This window comes from Gracilinanus agilis, chromosome 4 (genome assembly GCF_016433145.1).
Source record: "Gracilinanus agilis isolate LMUSP501 chromosome 4, AgileGrace, whole genome shotgun sequence".
In the NCBI taxonomy this organism is placed as follows: Eukaryota; Metazoa; Chordata; class Mammalia; order Didelphimorphia; family Didelphidae; genus Gracilinanus; species Gracilinanus agilis.
In genome coordinates, this window is record NC_058133.1 from 81269900 (window position 1) to 81292896 (window position 22997).

The window sequence follows — 22997 nt, forward strand, 5'->3', positions numbered from 1 at the left end:
TTATCACATCTCTTTTTGTGGGAGCAAAGAACAGGAAATTGAGGGGAAGCCCATTAATTGGAGAATGGTTGGAAAAGTTGTGGTATATGATTGTGATGAAATACTATTATCCAAAAGAAATGTGATGAAATATTATTATCCAAAAGAAATGATGAGCAGGAGGATTTCAGAAAAACCTCAGAAAACTTACATGAACTGAGGCAGAGTGAATTAAGTAGAATCAGAATATTGTACACAGCAATAGCAATATGTCAGTCAACTGTGAATGACTTAAATATTCTCAGTAATTCAAAGATTCAAGACAATTCCAAAGGTCATAATGAAAAATGCTATCGACTTCCTGAGAAAGAATTGATGGAGCATGAATGCAGATTGCAGCATTCTATTTTTTACTTTTTTTTATTTATTTTTTTCATTCATTTATGTTTTCTTTCACATGACTAATATGGAAATATGTTTTGCAAGACTACATATGTATAAACCATATCAAATTGCCTCATAGAGAGGGATGAAAGGGAGAGAGAAAAATTAAAAGCCAATATTTTAAAAAATAAATGTTAAAAATTATTTTTATAAGTAATTTTAAAAAATTAAGTATTTTTTAAAGACAGTAATTGATTGGATATGAGGTAGTAGGGAGTGAAAAGAGGAGGATGACTTTAAAAATAATAACCTAGGGACAGCTAGGTGGCTCATTGGATAGAGTCAGGATTGGAGACAGGAGGTCCTGGGTTCAAATGTGGTCTCAGATATTTCCTAGCTTGTGACCATAGGGAAAGGCATTTAGTCCCCACTGCCCAGCCCTTATCACTCTTCTGCCTTGGAATACTTTTTTTTTTATCTGAAAAAATGTATTTAATTAAGTAATTTAGAATCTTTTTCTGTGGTTACATGATTCATGTTCTTTCCCTCCCCTCTTTCCACCCCCTCCCAAAGTCAACAAGCAATTCCACTGGGTTTTACATGTGTCATTGATCAAGGCCTATTTCCATATTATTGATAGTTGCACTAGGGTGCTTGTTTAGAGTCAATATCCCCAGACTTATCCCCATCAACCCATGTGATTAAGCAGTTGTTTTTCTTCTGTGTTTCTACTCCCACAGTTCTTCTTCTGATTGTGAATAGTCCCTCATAAGTCTTTCTCATAAGTCCCTCAGAATTGTCCTGGATCATTGCATTTCTGCTAGTAGAGAAGTCTATTACGTTTGATTGTGCCACAGTGTATCTATCTCTGTGTACAACCTTCTCCTGGTTCTTCTTCTTTCACTCTGCATCACTTCCTGGAGATCATCCCAGTTCACCTGGAATTCCTCCAGTCCATTATTCCTTTTAGCATAATAGTATTCCATCACCAACAGATACCACAATTTGTTCAGCTATTCCCCAATTGAAAGACATTCCTTCATTTTCCAATTTTTTGCCACCTCAAAGAGCGCAGTTATAAATATTTTTGTACAAGTCTTTGGAGTATAAACCCAACAGTGGTATGGCTAGATCAAAGGGCAGACTGTCTTTTAAAGCCCTTTGGGTATTGGAACTAATACTTAGTATTGATTCTAAGACAGAAGGTAAGAGTTAAAAAATAATAATAATAACCGGGAAAAAGGATGATAGTGATCTTGATAGAAAAAGGAAGTTTGGGGAGTACATACTACATAGTAGGTGCTTAACAAATGCTTACTGATTAATTAATTGATTGACTGAAAGGTAGGTTTGGGAGAGGAAAATTATATTAATAAATGTTAGAGTTGAAAGCAAGTCTTCTGACTCCAAGACCAGTGTTTTTCTATCACTGTGCACAGTCAATCTCTACCATCATTATTGCAATCATCATTTATTTAATTTAATTTAATTTAATTTATTGGCAAATTCTGTAAGATTCTGGTGGACTCGGGATATGCTCACTCTAAAAATAACTCCTTAAACTTGAAGAGGATGAGAAAGGATCCCATATAGCTTGGGTTTATTCCCTACTGTGAATCATAATGAGCTCTTAGAGCATATACTTTGCTCTTAGACCATTTAAGGGGGCCTAAGTTATGCTGTAGTAGGGGATCTACTTATGATTCAGATTAGCTCCAATAGCCTAGAAGACAATCAGGACAACAAATTAGTTTTTCCTATACTATCACATTCAGTTCCTTGTATACAGGAGGTGGTTAATCAATGTTTATTGAATTTGCACCATTGTCATGCCTGTGTTAAAGATGCAGTCCCTGGTTGTGTAAAAACAGTTCTTCGCACTTCTCTTCATGACATAGTTAACAATTTAAACGATTAAAAATTTCTGGGTAGCTCAGTGGAGTGAGAGTCAGGCCTAGAGTCAGAAGGTCCTAGGTTCAAACCCAGCCTTAGCCACTTCCCAGCTGTGTGACCCTGGGCAAGTCACTTGACCCCCATTGCCCACCCTTACCACTCTTCCACCTATGAGACAATGCACCGAAGTATAAGGGTTTAAAAAAAAAATTTCACAAGTAATTAAAATAGCACTGACCTTTTGGGTGTAGCTGCCCTATTAAAGCACAATCTAATCCATCATTTCTTTGCTAGAGAATTCTCTTTCACTTAACACTTTGCATCAGTTTTCCCAGAAGCATTTATTTGTATTCTTTCTGAGGCCATCATAAGAAAACTACTGTATAATATTTTTTTAAGATCAAGGATTTCATAACACGAGATAAGCAATAATTTATGTATACTCTTTTAAAGATTGGAGCCACTTATTCACAGTGGCCTGGGAAAATCACTTGATTCCTTCTAAAATTATTTTACCAATAATTATACAATGTGACCAAATGGGAAAAGCCTTGGTACTGGGGCCAAAGGACCTGGGTTCAAATACTACCTCTGATGATTACAACTTATGTGACTTCAGGCAAGTCATTTGACCTCCTTGGACCTCAGTTTCCTCAACTGTAAAATGAGGAAGTTGAATCATGTCACCACAGAAAAATTTTCTAAAAAATAAAAAATTTCAAAAATAAGATAAAATGAGGGATTTGAACTAAATGACTTCTCAGGTCCCTTCTAGCTCTAGACCTATGAATCTTGTATTATATTAGTTTAACTCTCTAAGTTTTCTTGACACTAGAGCAAGGAGTGTCTTTTACTTGCCTTTGTCTCCCCAGCACTTCTTAATGCTTGCTGATGGTTTAGAAAAGTTTAGCTATGGAAGTTCTGAACCCAGTGACTGCTTTTTGGTATTCATATGGTAAGCTATATCTCCCCTACAGCTAAAGCAATGTGTAAGCATAGCTCAAACAAAAAAAGGGGAAAAAATGTCTGATAATTCAGGCAAGGGTTTGGGGTTTGCTGGGGAGGTGGGGGAAGAAGGGGGGACTTGGTGGTTTTTTGTTTTTGTCTGCATTACTCAGTAACAACTTGTTAACCTTTGCTCATGATCTATGTACCAATCTCAGTGTCTTGTTATTAAAACTATTCCACCAAGCATTTCAGCCCAGAAATAACAAATGCTAAGAAGATAGCCTTCTCCATAAATTTTGACCAAAGCATCGTAGCCATTAATAAGAGTTAGGGCTCTCTGAGAAACCAAATAATTACTGTGGAGTGCAATTTACACAAAGCCAGATGGAGTTATTATAGTGTCTACAGCTCATAAATCTCAATGAAATATCCTTATTTGGTCTATATATCTCCAGTGGCTCTTTCTATACAGGCAAAATGAGGTATATTCGAATCATAGAATTTTTGAGCTGGAAGGGGCCTTGGCAATTATATAGTTTAATTTCCTTATTTTATAGATGAGAAATTAAGGTTCAGAAAATTTCAATGACTTGCCCAAGATCACATAGTTGGCAAATGAGAGACTCGTAATCACAGTCAGGTCTCCTAATTTCAGGGCTAGTCCTCTTTCCACTACAGCACAGTGCTATTGTTTGTAGCTGTTATAGAGGTGTTAGTGATGTATTTATTTCCCTCCTAGGGTGATTGAGCAAATGACATTCCGATTAGCCCAGGACCAATAGAAACTGCTCTTCAGTGAAACCTAAGGTTTATCCTTTCTTTGTGAAGAGTAGAGGAGCAAGATAACCAATGGCTAAGCAACTGAGCATGCCCAAAGGTGCAGTGAGAAGGGATCATTGTTTTCAGGGGCATAAAGGACTGCTGAGAATGAAAAGTCTGAATTATTAGTCACAAATCATTAGCTTCTTAAAAATTAGTACAAAGTATAATGATACAAATCATCAGTTTGGGTCTCCTGCCTCCATTATATCATAGGATCCTAGATTTAGACTTAGAAGCAATCTTAAAGACTATCTAGCCTCTTCTTTTATATATGGGGAAACTGAGGCACGGGTAAATGAAATGATTTTCCTGAGATTTCCTAAAGAGTAACTAGAGGAGAATCTAGGACCTCTGACTCCAAACCCAACGTTCTCTCCACTAAACCACACTAACTATGAGAATCAAGTGATACTACATAAAAATGGAATGGAAATATGAGGAATGCTATATTTTCCATAAACTCTTATAGATTACTCAATCAGTCCAAGGTTTTAAGTATGGCATCCTATAGGGATGTTACCACCAAATACATTTAAGAAAATACCATCTGAGATGATGAGAGTCTGAAGGGTTTGATTAGTCTGTTCATGGTTAAAAAGTAAACCCTGGGCATTTTCCTGCTTAAGCAGTGGCTGTTTACTTCTGCTATTTCAGATGGCATTGTCCAAAGCCACAGTTCATCAAAAAGGGCCTCGAGGTTTAGTTTCTGAGCACTGAAAATATATGATGCCATTTATATTCTGTTTTACATCCTTGTAGTGGAAAGAGCCTGGATCTGTGATGTGAATACCTAATTTCTTGCCCCTTCTTTGTCTCTTACTAGTTGAATGATCCTGGACAAGTCACTTGGCTTCTGAGTCTCAGTTTCCTCATCAGAATAATTAAAATTGCTCAACCTACTTTGTAGGGTTGTTGTGATGCAAGTGCTTTGTTAAACGTAAAGCCTTACATGGACACAATCTATCATCATCATTTTGTTAATCGATTGTTTCCAGTTTCAAGAGACCCCATTTGGGATTTTCTTGGCAAACATACTGGAGTAGTTTGCCATTTTCTTCTCTAGCTCATTTTATAGATGAGGAAACTGAGGCAAACAGGGTTAAGTGACTTGCTCAGGGTCACACAGCTAGGAAGTGTCTGAGGGCAGATTCAAACACAGTTCCTACTGACTCCAGGGCAGGCACTCCCTCTACCTAGCTGCCCCATCATTACTATTATTTTTATTACAAATCATAACTATTGGGTCAATGATGATGTCATTTACCAAATGAAAATACTTCATCCAATGAGATAGCACACAGATAAGGTACTTTGTAAATCTTTGCTTTGCCAATGCAAGTTATTTAACATAATCATTATAATTATTTTAAAATGGGATTGAAACCAAAGTTGACTCTATCTTTCTGTCTTGGAATGATGTTTACCAACTCACCAATAGGATCAGGAAAATGTCGGTCAGATAATAAATTGTAATCTTCTTCAGATGTTAAAACTTTGCCGCCTGCTGGAAGAATTCGACTTTTAGGACTGGCTCCTTTCTGATAGGCCTAGGCAGGGAAAGGTTTTAAAAAAAAAAAAAAAAGGAAAAGTTAGCATTTTCCTCTTTTGGGTTTTAATTAAAATCAAAGAGTTAACTTAGAAAAAAAATTTTTAAAGCAAAAAACAACCCAACAACAACTCAAAGGTATATAACACAGTGTGTCTTATAATATTAAAAAAATAACAATATCTGATATCTACATAGCACTTTAATATTTTTGCAAAGTACTTAACAAAGATCTCATTTTATTTTCACAACAATCCCAGAAGGTAAAAGCTATTATTACCCCCATTTTCATAGATAAGGAAACTGAGTCAGACAGGTGAAGTGATTTGACCAGGGTTGCACAGTTGCTAGATTTGAATTCAAGTCTTCCTGGCTGCAGGCCAACTTTAAGCTTCCTCCCCCATCTCCCTCAGAGATGATGATTAACACCAAAAATTATCACATAACAAAAAAGTGGCTGGCCTTGAGGGCAGGAACTGAGGATAGAAGGTAGCTAAGAAGGTAATGGAATACTTCATGATCAGTTTTGCTGATTATCCACAGCCAAAATAAGGCCACTGAGATTGTACATAGTTTCCCCCATATATAAAGACACGTTGCAACTGTTTAGTGAAATCAGGGAAACAAGCTACAAATATTTATTTAGTTACCTATTTCACAGCAAAGAACAAAGGGACAGAACCATGTTTATATAAGATGCAGTCTAACAGACAAGAAATTCTCTGATATGCTTCATAAACTCACAGAACTTTATTATATTGGTCCTTGCTAAACAAAAGTGTCACCCCATCCCAAGACAAATAAAGATGGGAATGGAGAAGCAGCATTAAAATCAGATAGAATAGGGTGGCTAGGTAGCATAGTGAATAGAGCACCAGACCTGAAGTCAGAAGGATCTAGGTTCTAATCTGTCTTTGGATACTTCCTAGCTGTATGACCCTGGGCAAGTCACTTAACCTCAATTGCCTAGCCCTTGCCGCTCTTCTGTCTTAGAACTAAAACAGAGACGGAAGAACAAAATGTAAGCAATTATCCTGGCAACAGAGATGTTCCAAATGTTAGGAAGATTCGTTATGCCCTGGCACCAAATTGGAAGTAAGTGATTTTTAATACCTGTCACATTACTAGGAGGATCCTGTTAATACAATAAAAACTTGAATCTGACCACTTTTTGCTGGCTAGACAACAATTTGTCTGAAAAAGATCTGGAGGGATTAGTGGACTTCGTGCTCAATATGAACACTGAGAGTCAGAATCCCCGCCTTATTCAAAGCCTTTGTCATACCACTCTTGGAAGATTGTGTCCCATTCTGGGCACCACATTTTGTTTTTGTTGAGTCATTTTTCAGGCATGCCAGGCATTGCACTAAGTGTTGAAGATAACAAAAAAAAATTTTAAGAAGACAAAAAGATGATAGCTGCCCTCAAGGAGCTTACAGGGTTATAGAGAAGACAACATACAAACAACAATGTACAAACAAAATATGGACAGAATGAGTTGGCAGTATCTCGCAGGGAAGGCACTAAGTTTAAAAAGTACTAGGAAAGGATTCTTGTAGAAGGTGGGACTTGAGCTGAGATTTGAAGGTCACTAGGAGACAGGGAGGAAAAAGGAGAGTTCCAAGCAGGAGGAGGTAGCATGTAAAAATGCCCAGAGTTCAGAGATCAAGTGTCAGGTTCAAGGAATAGCCAGGAGGTCACTGTCACTGGAACATAGAGCACATGGAAGTAAGAAGACTAGAAAGGGGACAGCTTAGGCGGCAAACTGGCTCAAGAGCCAGGTCTAGAGATGGGAGGTTCTGGGTTCAAATGTAGCCTCAGACACTTCCTAGCTGTGTGACCATGGGCAAATCACTTAACCCCAATTGCCTAGCGCTGCCTTGGAACCAATACTTAGTGTCAATTCTAAGGCAGAAGGCAAAGATTTAAAAATAAGAAAAAGACCTGAAAAGTGGAGCTGGAGGGGGCACATGGCTTATGAAAGGATTTAAAAGACAAATGGAGAAGTGTGTCCTTGATCCTAGAGGTCCTAGAGATTCTAGGAATTTAATAAACAAGATGGTGATATGACCAAATCTATACTTTAGGGAGATTGTTTTGACAGCTAAATGAAAGATGGATTGGAGTAAGGAAAGACCAATCAACAGATGGACCAACTAATGGGTTATTTCAATAATCTAGATGTGAGATAACTGAGACCTATAACAGAGTGATGACAAAGTCACAGGAGAGAATATTCTAAAGATAATTTCATAGATATACTACATAATAATGCACTAGAGATATTATGAAGGTAAGATCAGACAGACTTGGCAATAGACTGAATATGGGAGGATGAGAAAAATGAGGAACTAGGGGTAAGACCTAGGTTCTGAGCCTGGGTGACTGAGAAGAAATAGAAAGCTATCTCCATGGCAGTAGGTTGACTTAGAAAAATAACATTGTCTATGTCGTATTATATTTTCCTTTATTTTGTTAAACATTTCCTATTTATATTTTAGTCTGATTCTTGCTAAGGGAGTTTGCTACCTTCGGTCTAAGGCGATAGGGACATAAGGAAAAAGAGAAGACTTAGGGAGTAGAGATAAGATAATGAGTTCAGCTTTAGACACATTGAGTTTAAGTCAATTCAGTCAATTCGGGATGACCAGCAGAAGTGATTTAGCCACCTAGTCTGAAAACCCTTTGTTTTATAGCTGGTATAGATGGTTCATCCTTGCTTTAAGGTCATGTGATTTTTTTCCCCCTGATTAGATAAATCTTCAATCTAATCAATTTTTATTAGGCACCTAATATATGCAAGACACTGGTCAAGACACAAGGGATACAAAAGTGAACAATAATAACCATTCAGATTATTAGGTCAGATACGACATGTAAACAGATAAACAAGGTCAAATGTAATGGTGTCCAATGATGCAGAAAATTTGCTCTAGGAAAATTCAAAGAAGGGTTATAACTTAAAGGATATTAATAACAGCTGATATTTATATCATTAATACTTTAAGATTGACAAAGTATTTTACAAATATGATCCATTTGACCTTTACAACAACCCTAGGACATTGATGTTATTTTAATTCCCATTTTATAGTCGAGGAAACTAAAAGAGACAGAGGATAAGTGACTTACCTAGGATCATAAAGCTAGTGTCCATAAGATCACATCTGAACTCAGGTTTTCCTGACTCTAAATCTTGTTCTTTATTCTCTGTGCCATGTAACTGCCTTCCTACTTTCTATATCATGGCAGCAGATCGTGCTAAATAAAGTGATGAATTTGAAGTCAGGAAGACCTTGGATTGAATTCTATCTGACACATCCTAGCTGTGCAAGAGATTCTCTGGGCTCCCTTTAGTTTCTTCATTTATAAAATGGAAATAATATCTATAAAGCTTGCCTACTAAGGTTGTTTGGAGGATCAGATGAGACATATTTAAAGTACTTTGGAAATCTTGAATCACTTTTTTAAAAAAATCCTAAACCCTTATTTTCTGGCCCAGTAACAACTCTAGGACAGAAGGGTGAGGTCTAGGTAAAAATGGGTTAAGTGACTTGTTTAGGGTCACGAAACTAGGATTGTCTGAGGCTTAGCTCTCTATCCTCTGCAACACCTAGCTGCCCTCCTAAAGCACTTAATAAACATCAGTTATCATTATTCTCAACTCGATTATTGGCCTACATTGACAGTAGGGCCCCTGAACAGCAATGGGCAAAGCACCACATGGAGAAGATTACAAGATAAATCAAAAGTATCATATAAATATTATTCAAAACATGGCAAATCATTCAAGCAGATGCAAGACTCTGAAATAAAGTTTGCTTTTTTAGCATCACTCCCACAGTCAAAGCAGTAGTCATGGCCACACCTAGTAATCACCACACCCAAACCACCTGAACATTTTGAGAATGATGAACCACCAAGAGAAAATAGCTTACCAGTTAAGTTTCTCATGGAGGGGCAGCCTTTTTTTAAAAAATGGATATGGTTGTTTGTAAACAGGGAGTTCAGGATCAACATGAAACCACCTAGTGCTAAATGTAGGGGACACCCTGAGAAAATAACTAAACTGAATAGAGCAGATGGTGCCTGAGTTTTGCAGTATGCCCTTGCTGTTAATTTGCTTCAGAGAGGCAGTCATGTGTTGAATCAAGTCGTAAATGACTTGGACAGATGGGCAGAGACAAAGTCTAGGGTAATGAGTCTTGACTAGGCACAGCTCTATACCAGAAGTCATTTGGGAGTTTACTGGTTGGATCGTGAGCTTTATTTCTACTCTCCAGTAGGGTGGGGGAACAGAAATTACAGGAGCAGACTCCCATTGTCCTATCAGTTCTGCACATTCAATGTCTAGTGGCTTGGCATGATGGATATTTGTTGGGTCTGCTTTGTGGGTATTTCCTAACCAGTACCAAACTGAGACTTGAGTTGTAGATCTAATCTTAACCCATTATATAAATTGGGATAAGCTATTCCCTTCTCTGGGCTTTCAATTCCTCATTCATAAAACAGGAATAACAAAAAAAGTACACTTCCCCTCACCAGTAACATAAATAGACAAATGGAGGCAACAAGAAAATTCTAAGTAAAAGGGAAGGGAAGGGAAGAAGAGTTTTAAAGGAAGGAAGATTTGGCTTTTGAGTTTTGAAGAAGCTTGATTTAATTCAAACACAAATATATTCTATCAAAGTATTTCAAGGGTACAGGGACCATTAAAGATCATCTAGTTGAAAGGATCTGTGAACTTGGGTTTTTTATTTTAATATTTGATGACTGTGTTTTAATATGCTTGGTTTCCTTTGTAAACCTGTGCATTTTATTTTATCCATCTAAAACCATGATTCTGAAAAAGGGTCCATAAGCTTCGCCAGCCATTGTCAAAGGGGTCCATGAAACAAAAAAGGGTTAGAGCCCCTGATCCAGTCTAAGATTCTCTCCCAACACACATTTATAGATGAGGAAACTGGGACTAAGAAAAGTTAAGTGATATACCAAAAATCAAACAATAAATAACAAAGTCGGAATTTGAAAACAGATCTTCTTGCCCCAAAACCAATACTTTTTCACTGTATCATACTGTCTCCTTGATCTCTCATTGCATTAGATGCCTAAGGGTGTATTGAAGCAAAAAGTCAGAGGGCAAAAATAACAGGAACAGGGCTAGCAAAGGCTATAGGAGAGATTCCAAGGGAGGCTTAAGAAGTCATGTGAGAGAGCCTGAGAGCAAACTAGAGTAGTTATTGTGTCCCAGATCTGGGTACACTCACAATTTTTGTTTGCTTCATATACTCTTTACTTTTCTCTTTCCTACTACATCAGCTAACAGAGTCAGGTGGAAATTACTTCCCATTCCTACAGGAGTGCCTAGTCATCTATTTCTAAATTTTTTTCTATATTTTTCTATATTCCTAAATATATTTAAATACTGAAGTCAGTTTTCCTCAAAACTATCTTTCTGGGAAAGGAATTGGCTATATCACTCCTGTTATTTACAAATCTGAATGGAAGGAATTGAGCTTTGGAGTTCAATTTCCCTTTCCCAAAAGAGCCTTAATTAATTGATCTGTGTGGCACAGTATAAGAATTATCCTTTAGGATTAACATGCTAGGGAAAGATGAACTTCATTGAATGAATCAGGAGGGAATGGGCATCCCAACACGTCCAACCCCTGTCCAAGAAGACTTCAAAAACTGGTGGCGGAAAGTTTTACCTCTTTGTTCTCATAGCTCTCCACTGCAAAATCATTTTTAACCACGATGTATCTGTCTTTCCATTTTTTTAGATCATCTGCAAAATGTGACAGCTCTCCTTCATACAAGACAGTCTCCGTATCCAAAGGTGGCTAAAAGAGAATTATTATAATTCATTTTTATTGCTTTATTATAAGCTTCATATTATTAATCAATATAAGTAAGGAAACATACTTTGATACTATTTATATTTAATTTCAATGCATAAATTGTCTTTACAGCTTTCGAGAACACCTTCTAAATTTCCATCTGGACTTTTTATTTGTCCATGCATTCTGATTCACTATTATTTCCAATTTTTTTGCCATTATAAATAATGTTGCTATGAAAATCTGGAATAGATAGCTTCCTTTAAAAAAAAAAACCTTACCTTCCATCTTAGAATCAATAATGTGTATTGGTTCCAAGACAGAAGAGTGGTAAGGGCTAGGCAATGGGAGCTAAGTGACTTGCCCAGGGTCACACAGCTATGAAGTGTCTAAGGCCAGATTTGAACCCAGAACTTCTCATATCTAAGTCTGGCTCTCAATCCACTGAGCCCCCTAGCTGCCCCCAAGACAGCTTCTATTTAAACTTTTGATAACATTTCCAAGACATATTCTGCACAATGGAATTAGTGGATCAAACATATTGGATTTGTGTGTGTGTTTTATTGTTGTTGTTAGTTTTTACTGCATACTATTTTTTAATCCTTACCTTCTGTCTTAGAATTAATACTAAGTATTGGTTCCCAGGCAAAAGAACAGCAAGGGCTAGGCAATTGGAGTTAAGTGACTTGCCCAGAATCACACAGCTAGGAAGTGTCTGAGGACAAATTTGAATCCAAGTACTCCCCCTCTAAGCCTGGCTCCCTATCCTCTGCATGCTTCTCAACTGCAAGTAAACCTGGTTTCATTCTTTATATTTGTATCTCTAGCACCTAGCAAAATGTTTCGTATATAGTAGGTGCTTAATAAATGCTTGTTGATGGATAGCTCTCCAAAAAGATTTTATAAGTTTGCAACAGCAATGAATGTTCATAACTGTTTCTTCACAAGTACAGAGGCACTAAGGTTTCTTGCTTTAAAGTATTTTGCCAACTTAAATGGGCATGAGGCAGTACCAAAATGTTTTAATTGGCATCTCTTTGATTACTGGGAGGTTCCAATTAGCTTATGTGAAGCAAAGACTCATCTCTTTTCAAATTAAGCCTTAACTCAATATTAACAGAAATCTTAAGAGAAATCATCATTTCCTCTCTCTCTCTCTCTCTCTCTCTCTCTCTCTCTCTTCACACACACAAACATATCCTGATTATTCATTATTTCCTTATTCTCTTTGTTCTATGTTAAATTAAGAAATCATATTGTCTGAGCAAACACAGATTTCTAGTTGACTCCCCTCTTTGCTTAACCATACACCATATGCTTTGCTTATAGATATTCAGGGGGATTACTAGCCTTTCTCTATTTTTCTAATTCATAGTCTTACACAAAAAAGGGAAATGGGTCTACTGCCCTTTACATATTTTATTGCAGCTTTATTTAGGTCTTATTTTATAAAATCATAGATTTTGTGCTGAAAGTGAGCACAGGGGTCTTCTAGTCCAACTCCCTCATTTTACAATCAAGGAAACCGAGATCCAAAGAAATGAAGTGATTTAAACAAGGCGAGAAAGCAGCCAAATCTATCCCTTTACCTCCATGTAGAATTTTTATCTAAACCATCCTAAATAATTGCCATGTAATCCAACTTTGAATATCTCTCAGGGAGAAAAACCTCTTTCCTTCCCTAATTTCAGCATTTAAAGACTCTCGTTTGCTTACCAACTATTATTTGTTAACTACAAATTAAACAATATCCTTTCTGACCTCATGAAAGGGCCAAAGGAGATGCCCCTTCATTCTCCTTTGGAAGAAAGACCACCCCCCCCCTCGTCCAAGGCAGAAGCTGAACCTTATAACTCTATAGGGATATCAATCAGTCTCCAGGGATGTCAGCCTAGCTGAAATTCTCCATCAAAACAAGACTCAATAAGCGTTTATGGTCATGGGTTATGAATATAAATGAACAAGGGAGAAAGGGCATATAGTCTATTTGTATTCAAGGGATTGGAACAGAAACCCAAGGGAATCTATCACCAAAATGAAAATCCCAATAGCGTTAAGGCACTGAAACCTTGACATTTTTACTAACGCTCTACACAGCAATGCAAATTTCCTGATATCAAACCATCAGAATGAAAAAATATATATATGTAATGAAAATGGAAGAGTGCCATTTTTCTTTTTATATGGGCAACTCTGTCAGCAGGAAATCATATGCTCTGGCTTCCAGGCAGATTATACTGCTGTCTTCCTGAGCTCTAAACAATTTTAGGACAAATCCCTATTTTATGTGCTATTCAAGTTATTGGTTATTTCAGAGACACAGGGAGACGTGAAAGTTTCCCCGATGGCAAATGTAGATATACGAATGGGAAGGCCAAGGAACATGCCAGGGACATTTCTCCAAGACTTTGGGTTACCTTAGTTTTTAAGAATTGGGACCTCGAGTCTCTATGCTGTTCAACTTCATTCCAGACATCGTTGCAGAAGGCCACAGAATACTGGCGACTGTAGTGTGGGCTGAAGTTTTTGAAGGCAGCTTCAGTTTTGCCTGAAAGAGAGATGGAGAAATGAAAATAAAAATGACAATTTTTATGACAGCACCCAGACCCTCTGGCATAGACACATGGCCAACTAATAAAGTTATAAAGCAATCCTCCTCTCTTCCTTCCTAAAAACCTGTCAGAGTTGCCTAAAAGGAAAAAAAAAAAGGCCTGAAAACCTCTTCCTAGATCCAGGGAGAGCTTAAAGCCAAAAGCGATTGCCCGATGACATTTTATACGTTGATTTGACTATATATATATATATTTTTTACCTTTATATGTATATATTTATAGAGAGAAATATATTTCTATATACATTTATATAGAGAAGTCTGTATATATTTTTAAATCTTTTACAATGAATTCACAAGTATTTATTGAGCACCTATGATGGGTGGAGCACGGAGCTGAGTACTTTGGGACAAAAAAACTTTTCTTCAAGAAGTTTATAATCTGGCAGCTAGGTGGCTCAGTGGATAGAGAGCCAGGCCTGGAGGCAAGTCACTTGTCCCTAAATGCCCAGTCTTTCCAGCTCTTTTGTCTTGAAACTGCTACCAATTCTAAAATAGAAGGTAAGAGTTTTAAAAAAAAAAGTTTATAATTAATTTTGTTCAGTCGTTTTTCAGTCAATCAGTCCTGCCAGACTCTTTGTGACCCCATTTGGAGTTTTCTTGGCAGAGATACTAGAGTAGTTTTGCCATTTCTTCTCCAGCTTATTTTACCAATGAAGAAACTGAGGCAAACAGGATTAAGTAACTTGCCCAAGGTCACACAACTAATAAAGTGGCTGAGGCCAGATTTGAATTCATGAAAATAAATATTCCTAACTCTGGATCCAGCCCTCTATCCACAGAGCCACTTAGTTGCCCTTTATCATCTAGGCAGAATGATACATATAAAACAACTTTCTATTAAACAAGTCTTGCTTGCCTACATATTTTTAGCCAGCTAAAGAGAGAAAGTTAAGGAGTTCAACCATTTTTTTTTTACCTTCTGTTTTAGAATCAATACTGTGTATTAGTTCCAAGGAAGAAGAGTGGTAAGGGCTAGGCAATGGGGGTTAAGTGACTTGCCCAGGGTCACACAGCTAGGAATTGTCTGAGGCCAGATTTGAACCCAGGACCTCCCATCTCTAGGCCTGGCTCTCAGTCCACTGAACCACTCAGCTGCCTCCTGGGTTTTTTTTTTTTTTTTTTTTAAGGAAAAAATAATAATGTTTTGAACTGAGTCAGGAAGCCTAAAAGCCCTAATTTTGTCATGTAACCAGCTGTGTGAACTCCAACAAACCACCTTACTTCTCTGGCCTTCGGTTCCCTCATCTGTGAAATGGGAACAATGATCACCATAGCACCTACCTCACAGTGATGATCATAACAGCCAAATAAGAGCGAGTGCTTTGCAAAATTTAAAACAACACATAAATGTAGTTAATATTATCTCGACCCAAACTCTGGGTGTTTATACAGGTAAATAAGACCCTTCCTTGAGCAGCGAACTTAGAAATTAAGGAATAAGGGAATGATGAGGTTGTTGCTTCAGAAATTCTTGGCCAAAGAATTTTTTTTTAAAGATCCTTTCGTTAGAACTTGATCTCATCAGCCTGGTCTTTGAGGAGGCTCATACCAAACCCCGCTGTGCCAACAGGCCATTTGTTTCCAAATTACACACAGCAGTTAGGGGACAAAGGAATGGAATTTAACATGCCAGTGAGGTCCTGTTGGGGATATTAAGCATCTAAGAGTTCCTGAAACTCAGTGTTCTAATATCGTACAGACAGTGAACTGAACTACTCTCCAGACTAGTAGATAAAACAAGAAGAAACACGGGGTTTGAATTCATGAGTCAGCTTCGGGGACTTATAAAACCCCTGGCGAAAAAGAGTCCTTAGTCCATAAATATCCTCCACATAGCTAGTTCTTAATTTGCTCCTGGGCAATTAGGCCTTGGGATATTTATGAGAGAGAAGGGGATTCTTCCTTCTTCCCTCAACAAAAATGCTATTTGCTTCTCCTGTTTGTGATAGGGGTTAATAATGATTACTTACAAAGCATATTAAGATCCACTAATAATAGGGTTCTGGAGAAATGCAAATAAAAGCTACTATAATTTTGCTCAGCCCCGCTTTTATTTGCTCTGCAGATTTACAGTATTCGTATTTGCATAATACTCTTTACGGGTCCAGCGGCTTTATCATCATTTAATTGGTGAGTGTTTTTTATTAGCTTTCATATTGTGCAGAGGCAGTAAAATTCTGCCACCATTTGGGTGATTCTCCTGAAAGAGAAAAAGACTCTTCCTGGAGAACTCCCAAGAATGAGAAGGAATCTCACCTCAGAAATAAACAAATGAGCCCCGATTTTTGCTGTGTCTTCTGAGGTCTAGGCAACTGTTTTGTCTATCCCAAGAGAAGCCGGCAGGTGTGTGATGTGGCTTCTAGGATGTTTGCAAACATTAGGGATGAAAGACTATTTTGTTTTGGTGAGACCAGAACACAGATGAGGAACCTGATTTCCTGTACCCATTACAAAGCCCCAGTCAGGAATTTGTGTCTACGTACAGTCCTGCTGGTTTTTTATTTTCCTATGTGGGACGGAAGAGTCCAGAAGCAGGATTTCTGCTGAGATTAGCATCATCTCCTCCCCAAACAATGTGTAATAGGTCAGAATTGGGTGGTGTGCTTAACCCAACACTGGGTTACAATTCACAAATGAAAAAGGCTTTCACCCTTTTAAGAGGTAGAAAGGGTATTGACATTGGCATTCCATGAAACCCAGAGATCTGGGTTCCAATCCTGCTCTGATGCCTCCCATTTGTGTGACCTTGGATTAGATCTTTAACTTTCCTGGGCCTCAGTTTCTTCATCTATAAAATAAAGAGGATTAAACTCTATGATCTACTTCAGTTTCCTCAAATGTAAAACAGGTTTTAATAATAGCCTCTATTGTCCAGGTGGTTTTGAGGATGGAAGTGAGATAATATTTCTAAAACATTTAGCACAATACCACTATGTAAAGGGAATTTCATCCCCTCCCCCTCCTGGATTGTCAACCAAGTTCGTCCCATTTTGTGTGCTGATACTGCACCCATGAACATGAATAAAAAGGTTTGGGTGTGACCTGAGGGCTCTCTACTTCCCTGAACTTGGCATGAGAAGGGGATAGAGAATCATGCCAGAGGATCAACAAGTGGTCAGACAGAGTAGAAAAATAGATTTTAAACCTATACCTATCTGCTTTCTTTATTGCAAGTGATAATTAATAAACTCTATGGAAAATAAGAACCTGGAGTTATTTGTTTAAATCTAACACCTAGCACACAGTAGGTGCTCAGTAAACATTTATTTCCGCCCTTTCCCTCCTTCTCTTCCTAGGGCCAGAGTAATCGTATAGTAATAAGTTTCAGATGTGCTGCTTCTCGTACCAAGATAGAATTGGTTGTCAGATTATATGACCCGGCTCGGGCTGGATAGGAAAAAGATAAAAAGGGCAGACTAGTTCAGAGAGATTTCATTGAGTGCAAGGAATAGCTCCGTTTTGGTTTTCAGACCAAGCAAGAAAAAGCAGTACTTTTAGGTGAGAAGCAGGCAGCAATGGCAGTGGGACCTAGAAGACTTTGTTTCTTTAGAGACATCTTTGTTCTAGCTTGGATTAAAGCTGTAACCCTTATAAAAGTGTGGAATTATTAAGAAAGGACTAAGAACAAGCTGGCCAGCCTAAGAGGGGGACTCTCACCAACTAGCCTCTTTAGAGACTGGATTAAAAGTTAAATTGTATAAACTCAGTTTAAGCAATGGGGGAAGAATACAACTGTAATTTTCTCAATCTAGTGCAAAGTAATTTCCAAGATTCCCTTTTGCTCATAGGCTTGAGAGTTAGCAAATTAAGGGGTTTGAACAGACAAACTTAAAAGATTGTCTGATCAAACATTTTAATTTTACAGATAAGGACACTGAGGGTCTAAAATAGAAAGTGAATGGATCAAGGTCACATAGAAAATGGAAGAGTCATATTTAAACCCATGTCTTCTAGTCTAAATAAATATTAATTTATTAAACATTTATCAAGTGCTAAGCACTATTATAGAGCCAGCTAGTGGCTCAGTGAGCCTGAATTCCCTGAGTTCAAATCCAAGGCTCAGCCATTTACTAGCTGTATGACCCTGGGCAAATCACATAACTTCTGCCTGTCTTAATTTCTTTATCTACAAACTGGGAAGAATAATAGCACTTACCACCCAGGGTTGTTGTGAACACAAAATGACATATTTGTAAAGTGCTAAGCACAATGCCCAACACAATTAGGGACTTAATACTTATTTCTTATTTCTTCTAAACACTAGAGATAGAAAGAAAAAGAGCTCCTTCCTCCCCTCAGGGAGCTTATAGTCCAACGGGAAGACTTTATTTACATCTTCATATATACAAGATATAAAATAACAATAATAGCTAACATTCATATGGTGTTTTAATAAGATTTACGAAGAACTTTACATGTTAACTTATTTTATCATCTATCTAGTAAGCCAACAAACATTTCTGAAGTATTTAAAATATTCTGGGCACTGTGATAAGGGCTCAGAACATGTGTTCATTGATTTATTGAGTGACTGAAAGACAAAAAAAACAGTCCATGTCCTCAAGGAGCTTATTGTCCAATGGGAAGACACTATGGAAACACTCAAGTGGGCATGAGATAATCAGGGTGTTCCATAAGTTTTAGTTTTGAACCATAAAAGAAATGCACTAATGCTTTTGGGACACCCTGCATATAGAGAAGATGGAAGACACTCTGAGCAGAGAAAACATTGGAGGGAGCTGTAGGGACTGAGAAAGGTCTCCTGGAGTGGGTAGGATTTGAGCTTAGTTTGAGCAACAAATATCTATTTGTGTAGAGAACCATATCAGGTTGTGAGGAAATATTCTGTTTAATTAGAGATAGAATCCTTCCTCAAGGTTTACTTGGAGGAGTCTCTTGGGTAGTCTGTGCGTTGCCCTATTACAGAGATGACGGCATGTGATTTAGATGGGCTCCTCCCAGCAGTATAGTATCTTGGAGAAGGACTGAAAATGGAGTGATTTGAGCTTGGAATTAAGCAGGAGGAGGATAATGGGCTGAACTGCTTTGGGAAATTGCCACACTCATTTAATAGCCCTGCCACCTAACATACATGACTAGGGAAGAAGCAGGTCAGAAGGAATGATTAAGGTTGCAAAGGAGAGTTCCCTAGGCTATAGAGCAGGTGAGATTACTAGCCACTGGGGGCTGGAGATTTGGATGGAGATCTGGAAGCTATCCCCCGATACCTAGACAGCAAGAACAGAAATCTTTCTCTATCTCATTCCTAACAGGAAGCTTTGTACTAGTGCCATGGTATCTGGTAGCCCTTCACTCCTATAATACACACATATATAAAACTGCCCAATGCAGGGTACACAATACCTTCTCAGGCTTAGTGGAGCCTTATGCTGGGCACATCAACCACCTCCTAGTCTGGTTCCCATGAAGAAAATGGAATCCTATTAAAGATCTTGGTTCTCCATTTAACCAACTCCAGAAATGATCCCAAACTGTCAACATACATCCTTGCTCTGTTTTCAACGACTGCAACCTTACACGCTAGGTAAATCTATTCTTTTATAACCCAGCTTGGCTTGTGTTGGGTCAGTTATTTCTGTTCCATCACAATATTTTGCGTGGGAGAGCTTCCTGAGCCTCCTGACACACATCCCAAACACATATAAAGGAAATTTCAAATTTCAATAGTCTCCTGATGTTTTTGTAGGGCTTCGAATCAAAGAACAGTGTAGTCTCTGCAAAGGTAAAGACAAGGATTATTCAGGACAATGGAGAGATGCATGGTAGGTATGAGGAGGCTGTTACTTCACAAATAAGGAAGTATAAAGCCCTGGGTAAGGATTTCATCTGGTCCAAAAAGATGGACTGGTCAGATAGTGAGATCAAGAGATAATCCACAGACTGCCTATGTGTTACACTGGGAATGTCTCAGAATGCTTAGTGGAGCTCCTGGAGACAAGCTTACATGAGCTGTACAAGACGGGCAAGCAGAGATGGGTTGCAATCCATATAGGTGGAGAGAACATCTATACTCATAGATCACAGATCCATTGAGTATTTGAGCTTGTAAGTAGTCTGGTGGCAACAACACGAAACTTCAGATGAAGAAATCAATAGGGAGATTCCTGTTCCAACAGGAGGTGGTTTAGTTACATCACAGACTCATGTCTCCTCAGCTCTGATAACTCCAGTAAACTAAGATAAATAAAATAATCTCTGAAAACAAGCAGGGGCATCTACATGAATTATCTAATCGGGGCAAATGATTGAGTCATATCTTCCTAGACTTTTTTTTTCAAAAATCATTCAGCATATTAATCATCAAATTAATCATAACCATCATCTTGCTTTCCTTCCCCAAGAAATTCATCATTGGAAAACTTCACTATTCGATAAGATCAAATCTATCTGGTATTCATACCTCATCAGTATCACTCTGACTAAGGATCATAACTTCTATTTAACAAAGGGACTTAGCACAATCTTCTCTCCATTTTCCATTAGCTACATTGCTTTTGGGATTCTTTGGACTTCTCCATCTTGCCTTCTTTTTCAGCCCCATTCCCCTCTGGCTTTTTAGCTTCTTTTTGTGTGTTGTCTTCCTCAATTTGATTGAAAGCTCTTTGAGGGGGGGGAAGTATCTTTTTTTTCTAACTTGTATTTGTATCCCCTGGCACATAGAAGGTGCTTAATAGAAGTCTGTTGACTGACTATCTAATGATGGAAGTTGACTATTTGAATACATTTATAGTGGTGTCCTGTCCTGGATCTTTTGTTTGCATGATGTGTCCTGAAGATATAATGCCCTTCTGACCTAACCACCTTTCAATGAGCCCCACCTCCAAGGAATTAATATAATATTCTGAATTTGTAGCAGCCCCAAAGTAGAGCCTCCACCTGGACTTATAAACTAGCTTTCCCAGTAGCCCCCGCCCCTTTTTAAAACTCTTCCATCTTAGAATCAATACTAAGTATTGGTTCAGAGGCAGAAGAGTGGTACGGGTTAAGTAAGTGAATTGTTCAGGTCACACTAGCAACAAACATGGAGTACGTGACAAGGAACTGTCACTAACGATGCCAGAACAAAGTTCTCCTCAGTGGAACAATAAGAATTTTGCACTTTATCAAGATGTCTTGACAGTGCCCAAACAAAGGTCAGAGTCAATGGGGCAACAAGCACCCTGGATAATGCTCTACACAATGTGTCAGCAAACCTGTGAAATATTTGAAATGCTGTAAAATTTAGTTACTGAAAATAAAAGACCATTTGTCCACCAAAGAAAGATGTTCACCAGAATTTCCCAACTTTCTTCTAGCAGTCCAGAGGGCAGGCTGGAACAATAAAATAAAATATTATTGTCCAGTCACAGAGAAAGAACAAAAAGACGAAGGCCACCTCTCAATCTTGTCTCTCTCCTTTGCGAAACTTATATTGAACCTGAAGTTCCAAAGTGGAAAGCAAAAATCTCACTTCACAAAAAAACAAAACTTCAGGATCTTGTTATAGCTTCCACCCTTTGGCACCAGAAACTTTCCCTTCAGGACAAAGATGGTGAGGGGCCTTAAATCAAGCCACAGAGCAGGAAGTATATAACAATAGGGTACCCAGTCACAGAGTGCCCTGAACAAAGGCCTTGGTGTGGGGGAGAATCTTTAGTAATGAAGTGATTAAAGCAGGTGTTCAGGAAAAGGCACTAAGCAGGGGGAAGGGGTACAACCCAGAATATGGGGAGAGAAAAATAGAAGAAACTGCTTGCTGCAATATTTTCTACAGGGTCAGGCATGTACTGCTCTACTCAGGAGAGCTTCCTCTCATTCCCCACACCTGCTCCATCAACCCCAGGACTATAATGTCTCTGATGTTCATGTTTACAGGCATTTCAGGAATATAGTTCAAGGTATGTAGCAGGTATCCAATATATACCCCTGGATTGAAGCCAAATAAATAAGACATTAAAATGAATAAAACTGAAGATCTTTTCATGTCAGATTCAGAAAGGCGGGTCACTGGATATACTTACAGAATGAAAAGAGCCCTGGCTTTGGAAAGCATCAGAAAGCCTTGGCTTTGCTTCTTGCTGGGTCTTTGGGCAAGTCTAGGTCCCAGTTCCCTCATGTCAAAGGTCCCTTTCATTTCTGAATCAAATGAAATAACCAATCTAAGCCATTTGGTTTTGCACAAGTCCTAATACATTTTTGTTGAAATGAATTTTCAGGATCTGTGAAAAATGAATTTCTAAATTCTTTTCCAAATTTAGTGGAATTTTATTCCTCTTTCCCCTCCCCCTTCCCCACCATTCATCCCGCCATTGTTTGCACAAGTCAGAGCCAAGTCCCACACTTGGCTTGTTTGAAAAGTCTGAAACACAAGCACTGAAAAATGAAGTGTGTTTTTAACCAAATCTCTTCATCTTTTTTCTCTTCCCCCCCAAACAATAAGCCAATATGAAATCAGGCTAATTCTATTAGGAAGCTAATCAAAAACAAAGCAACATGAAAATGACAGAAGTTAACAGCCAGATTCTGAAAACACAAGTAAGTTCAACACAGATGGATATTTCCCTTCCATTGGGGCTTACATCACTCTTCAAAGTAATCTCAGCCAAAGCTACAAAAATCCCCTTTAATAGCCATCTTTTAAGAAAAAAAAATATTTGAAATCATCCTCCTTAAAGCAAGAGATCTGTTTGGCCTTACTTTAAATGTCAGCAACCACTTGTATATAAGAATAAGGCATATTGCAGTCTGTCTAATAAAGAATCTCCATTCAAGTTATCTGAGGGGAACCCTAGGTCCCTGAGGCATTGCTAGAATAAACTGACAGATCCAAGCACCACCAGGCTTCCAGTAAGGGCCCAGCAATGGACTGTGTGCCTGACTGTACAAGGTTCCCTGCCTCATGAAACTCAACAACTGTCAGGACTCATGACTGTGAATGTGAGTGTGAGTGTGTATGGGGGGGGGAGGGGGG

At 38.2% G+C, this 22997-nt stretch overlaps 1 protein-coding gene across 1 annotated transcript in view; it reads right to left on the reverse strand.

The window, feature by feature from the left end:
- Window positions 1-22997, reverse strand: part of NIBAN1 (niban apoptosis regulator 1) — a 199994-nt gene that overhangs the window by 109798 nt on the left and 67199 nt on the right. The window contains exons 2-4 of the mRNA XM_044672000.1: window positions 13830-13960; window positions 11284-11415; window positions 5459-5573 (exon numbers count right to left, since the gene is read on the reverse strand). Of these exons, the coding sequence (XP_044527935.1) occupies window positions 5459-5573; window positions 11284-11415; window positions 13830-13960 (378 nt within the window). The remainder of the gene's footprint in view (window positions 1-5458; window positions 5574-11283; window positions 11416-13829; window positions 13961-22997) is intronic.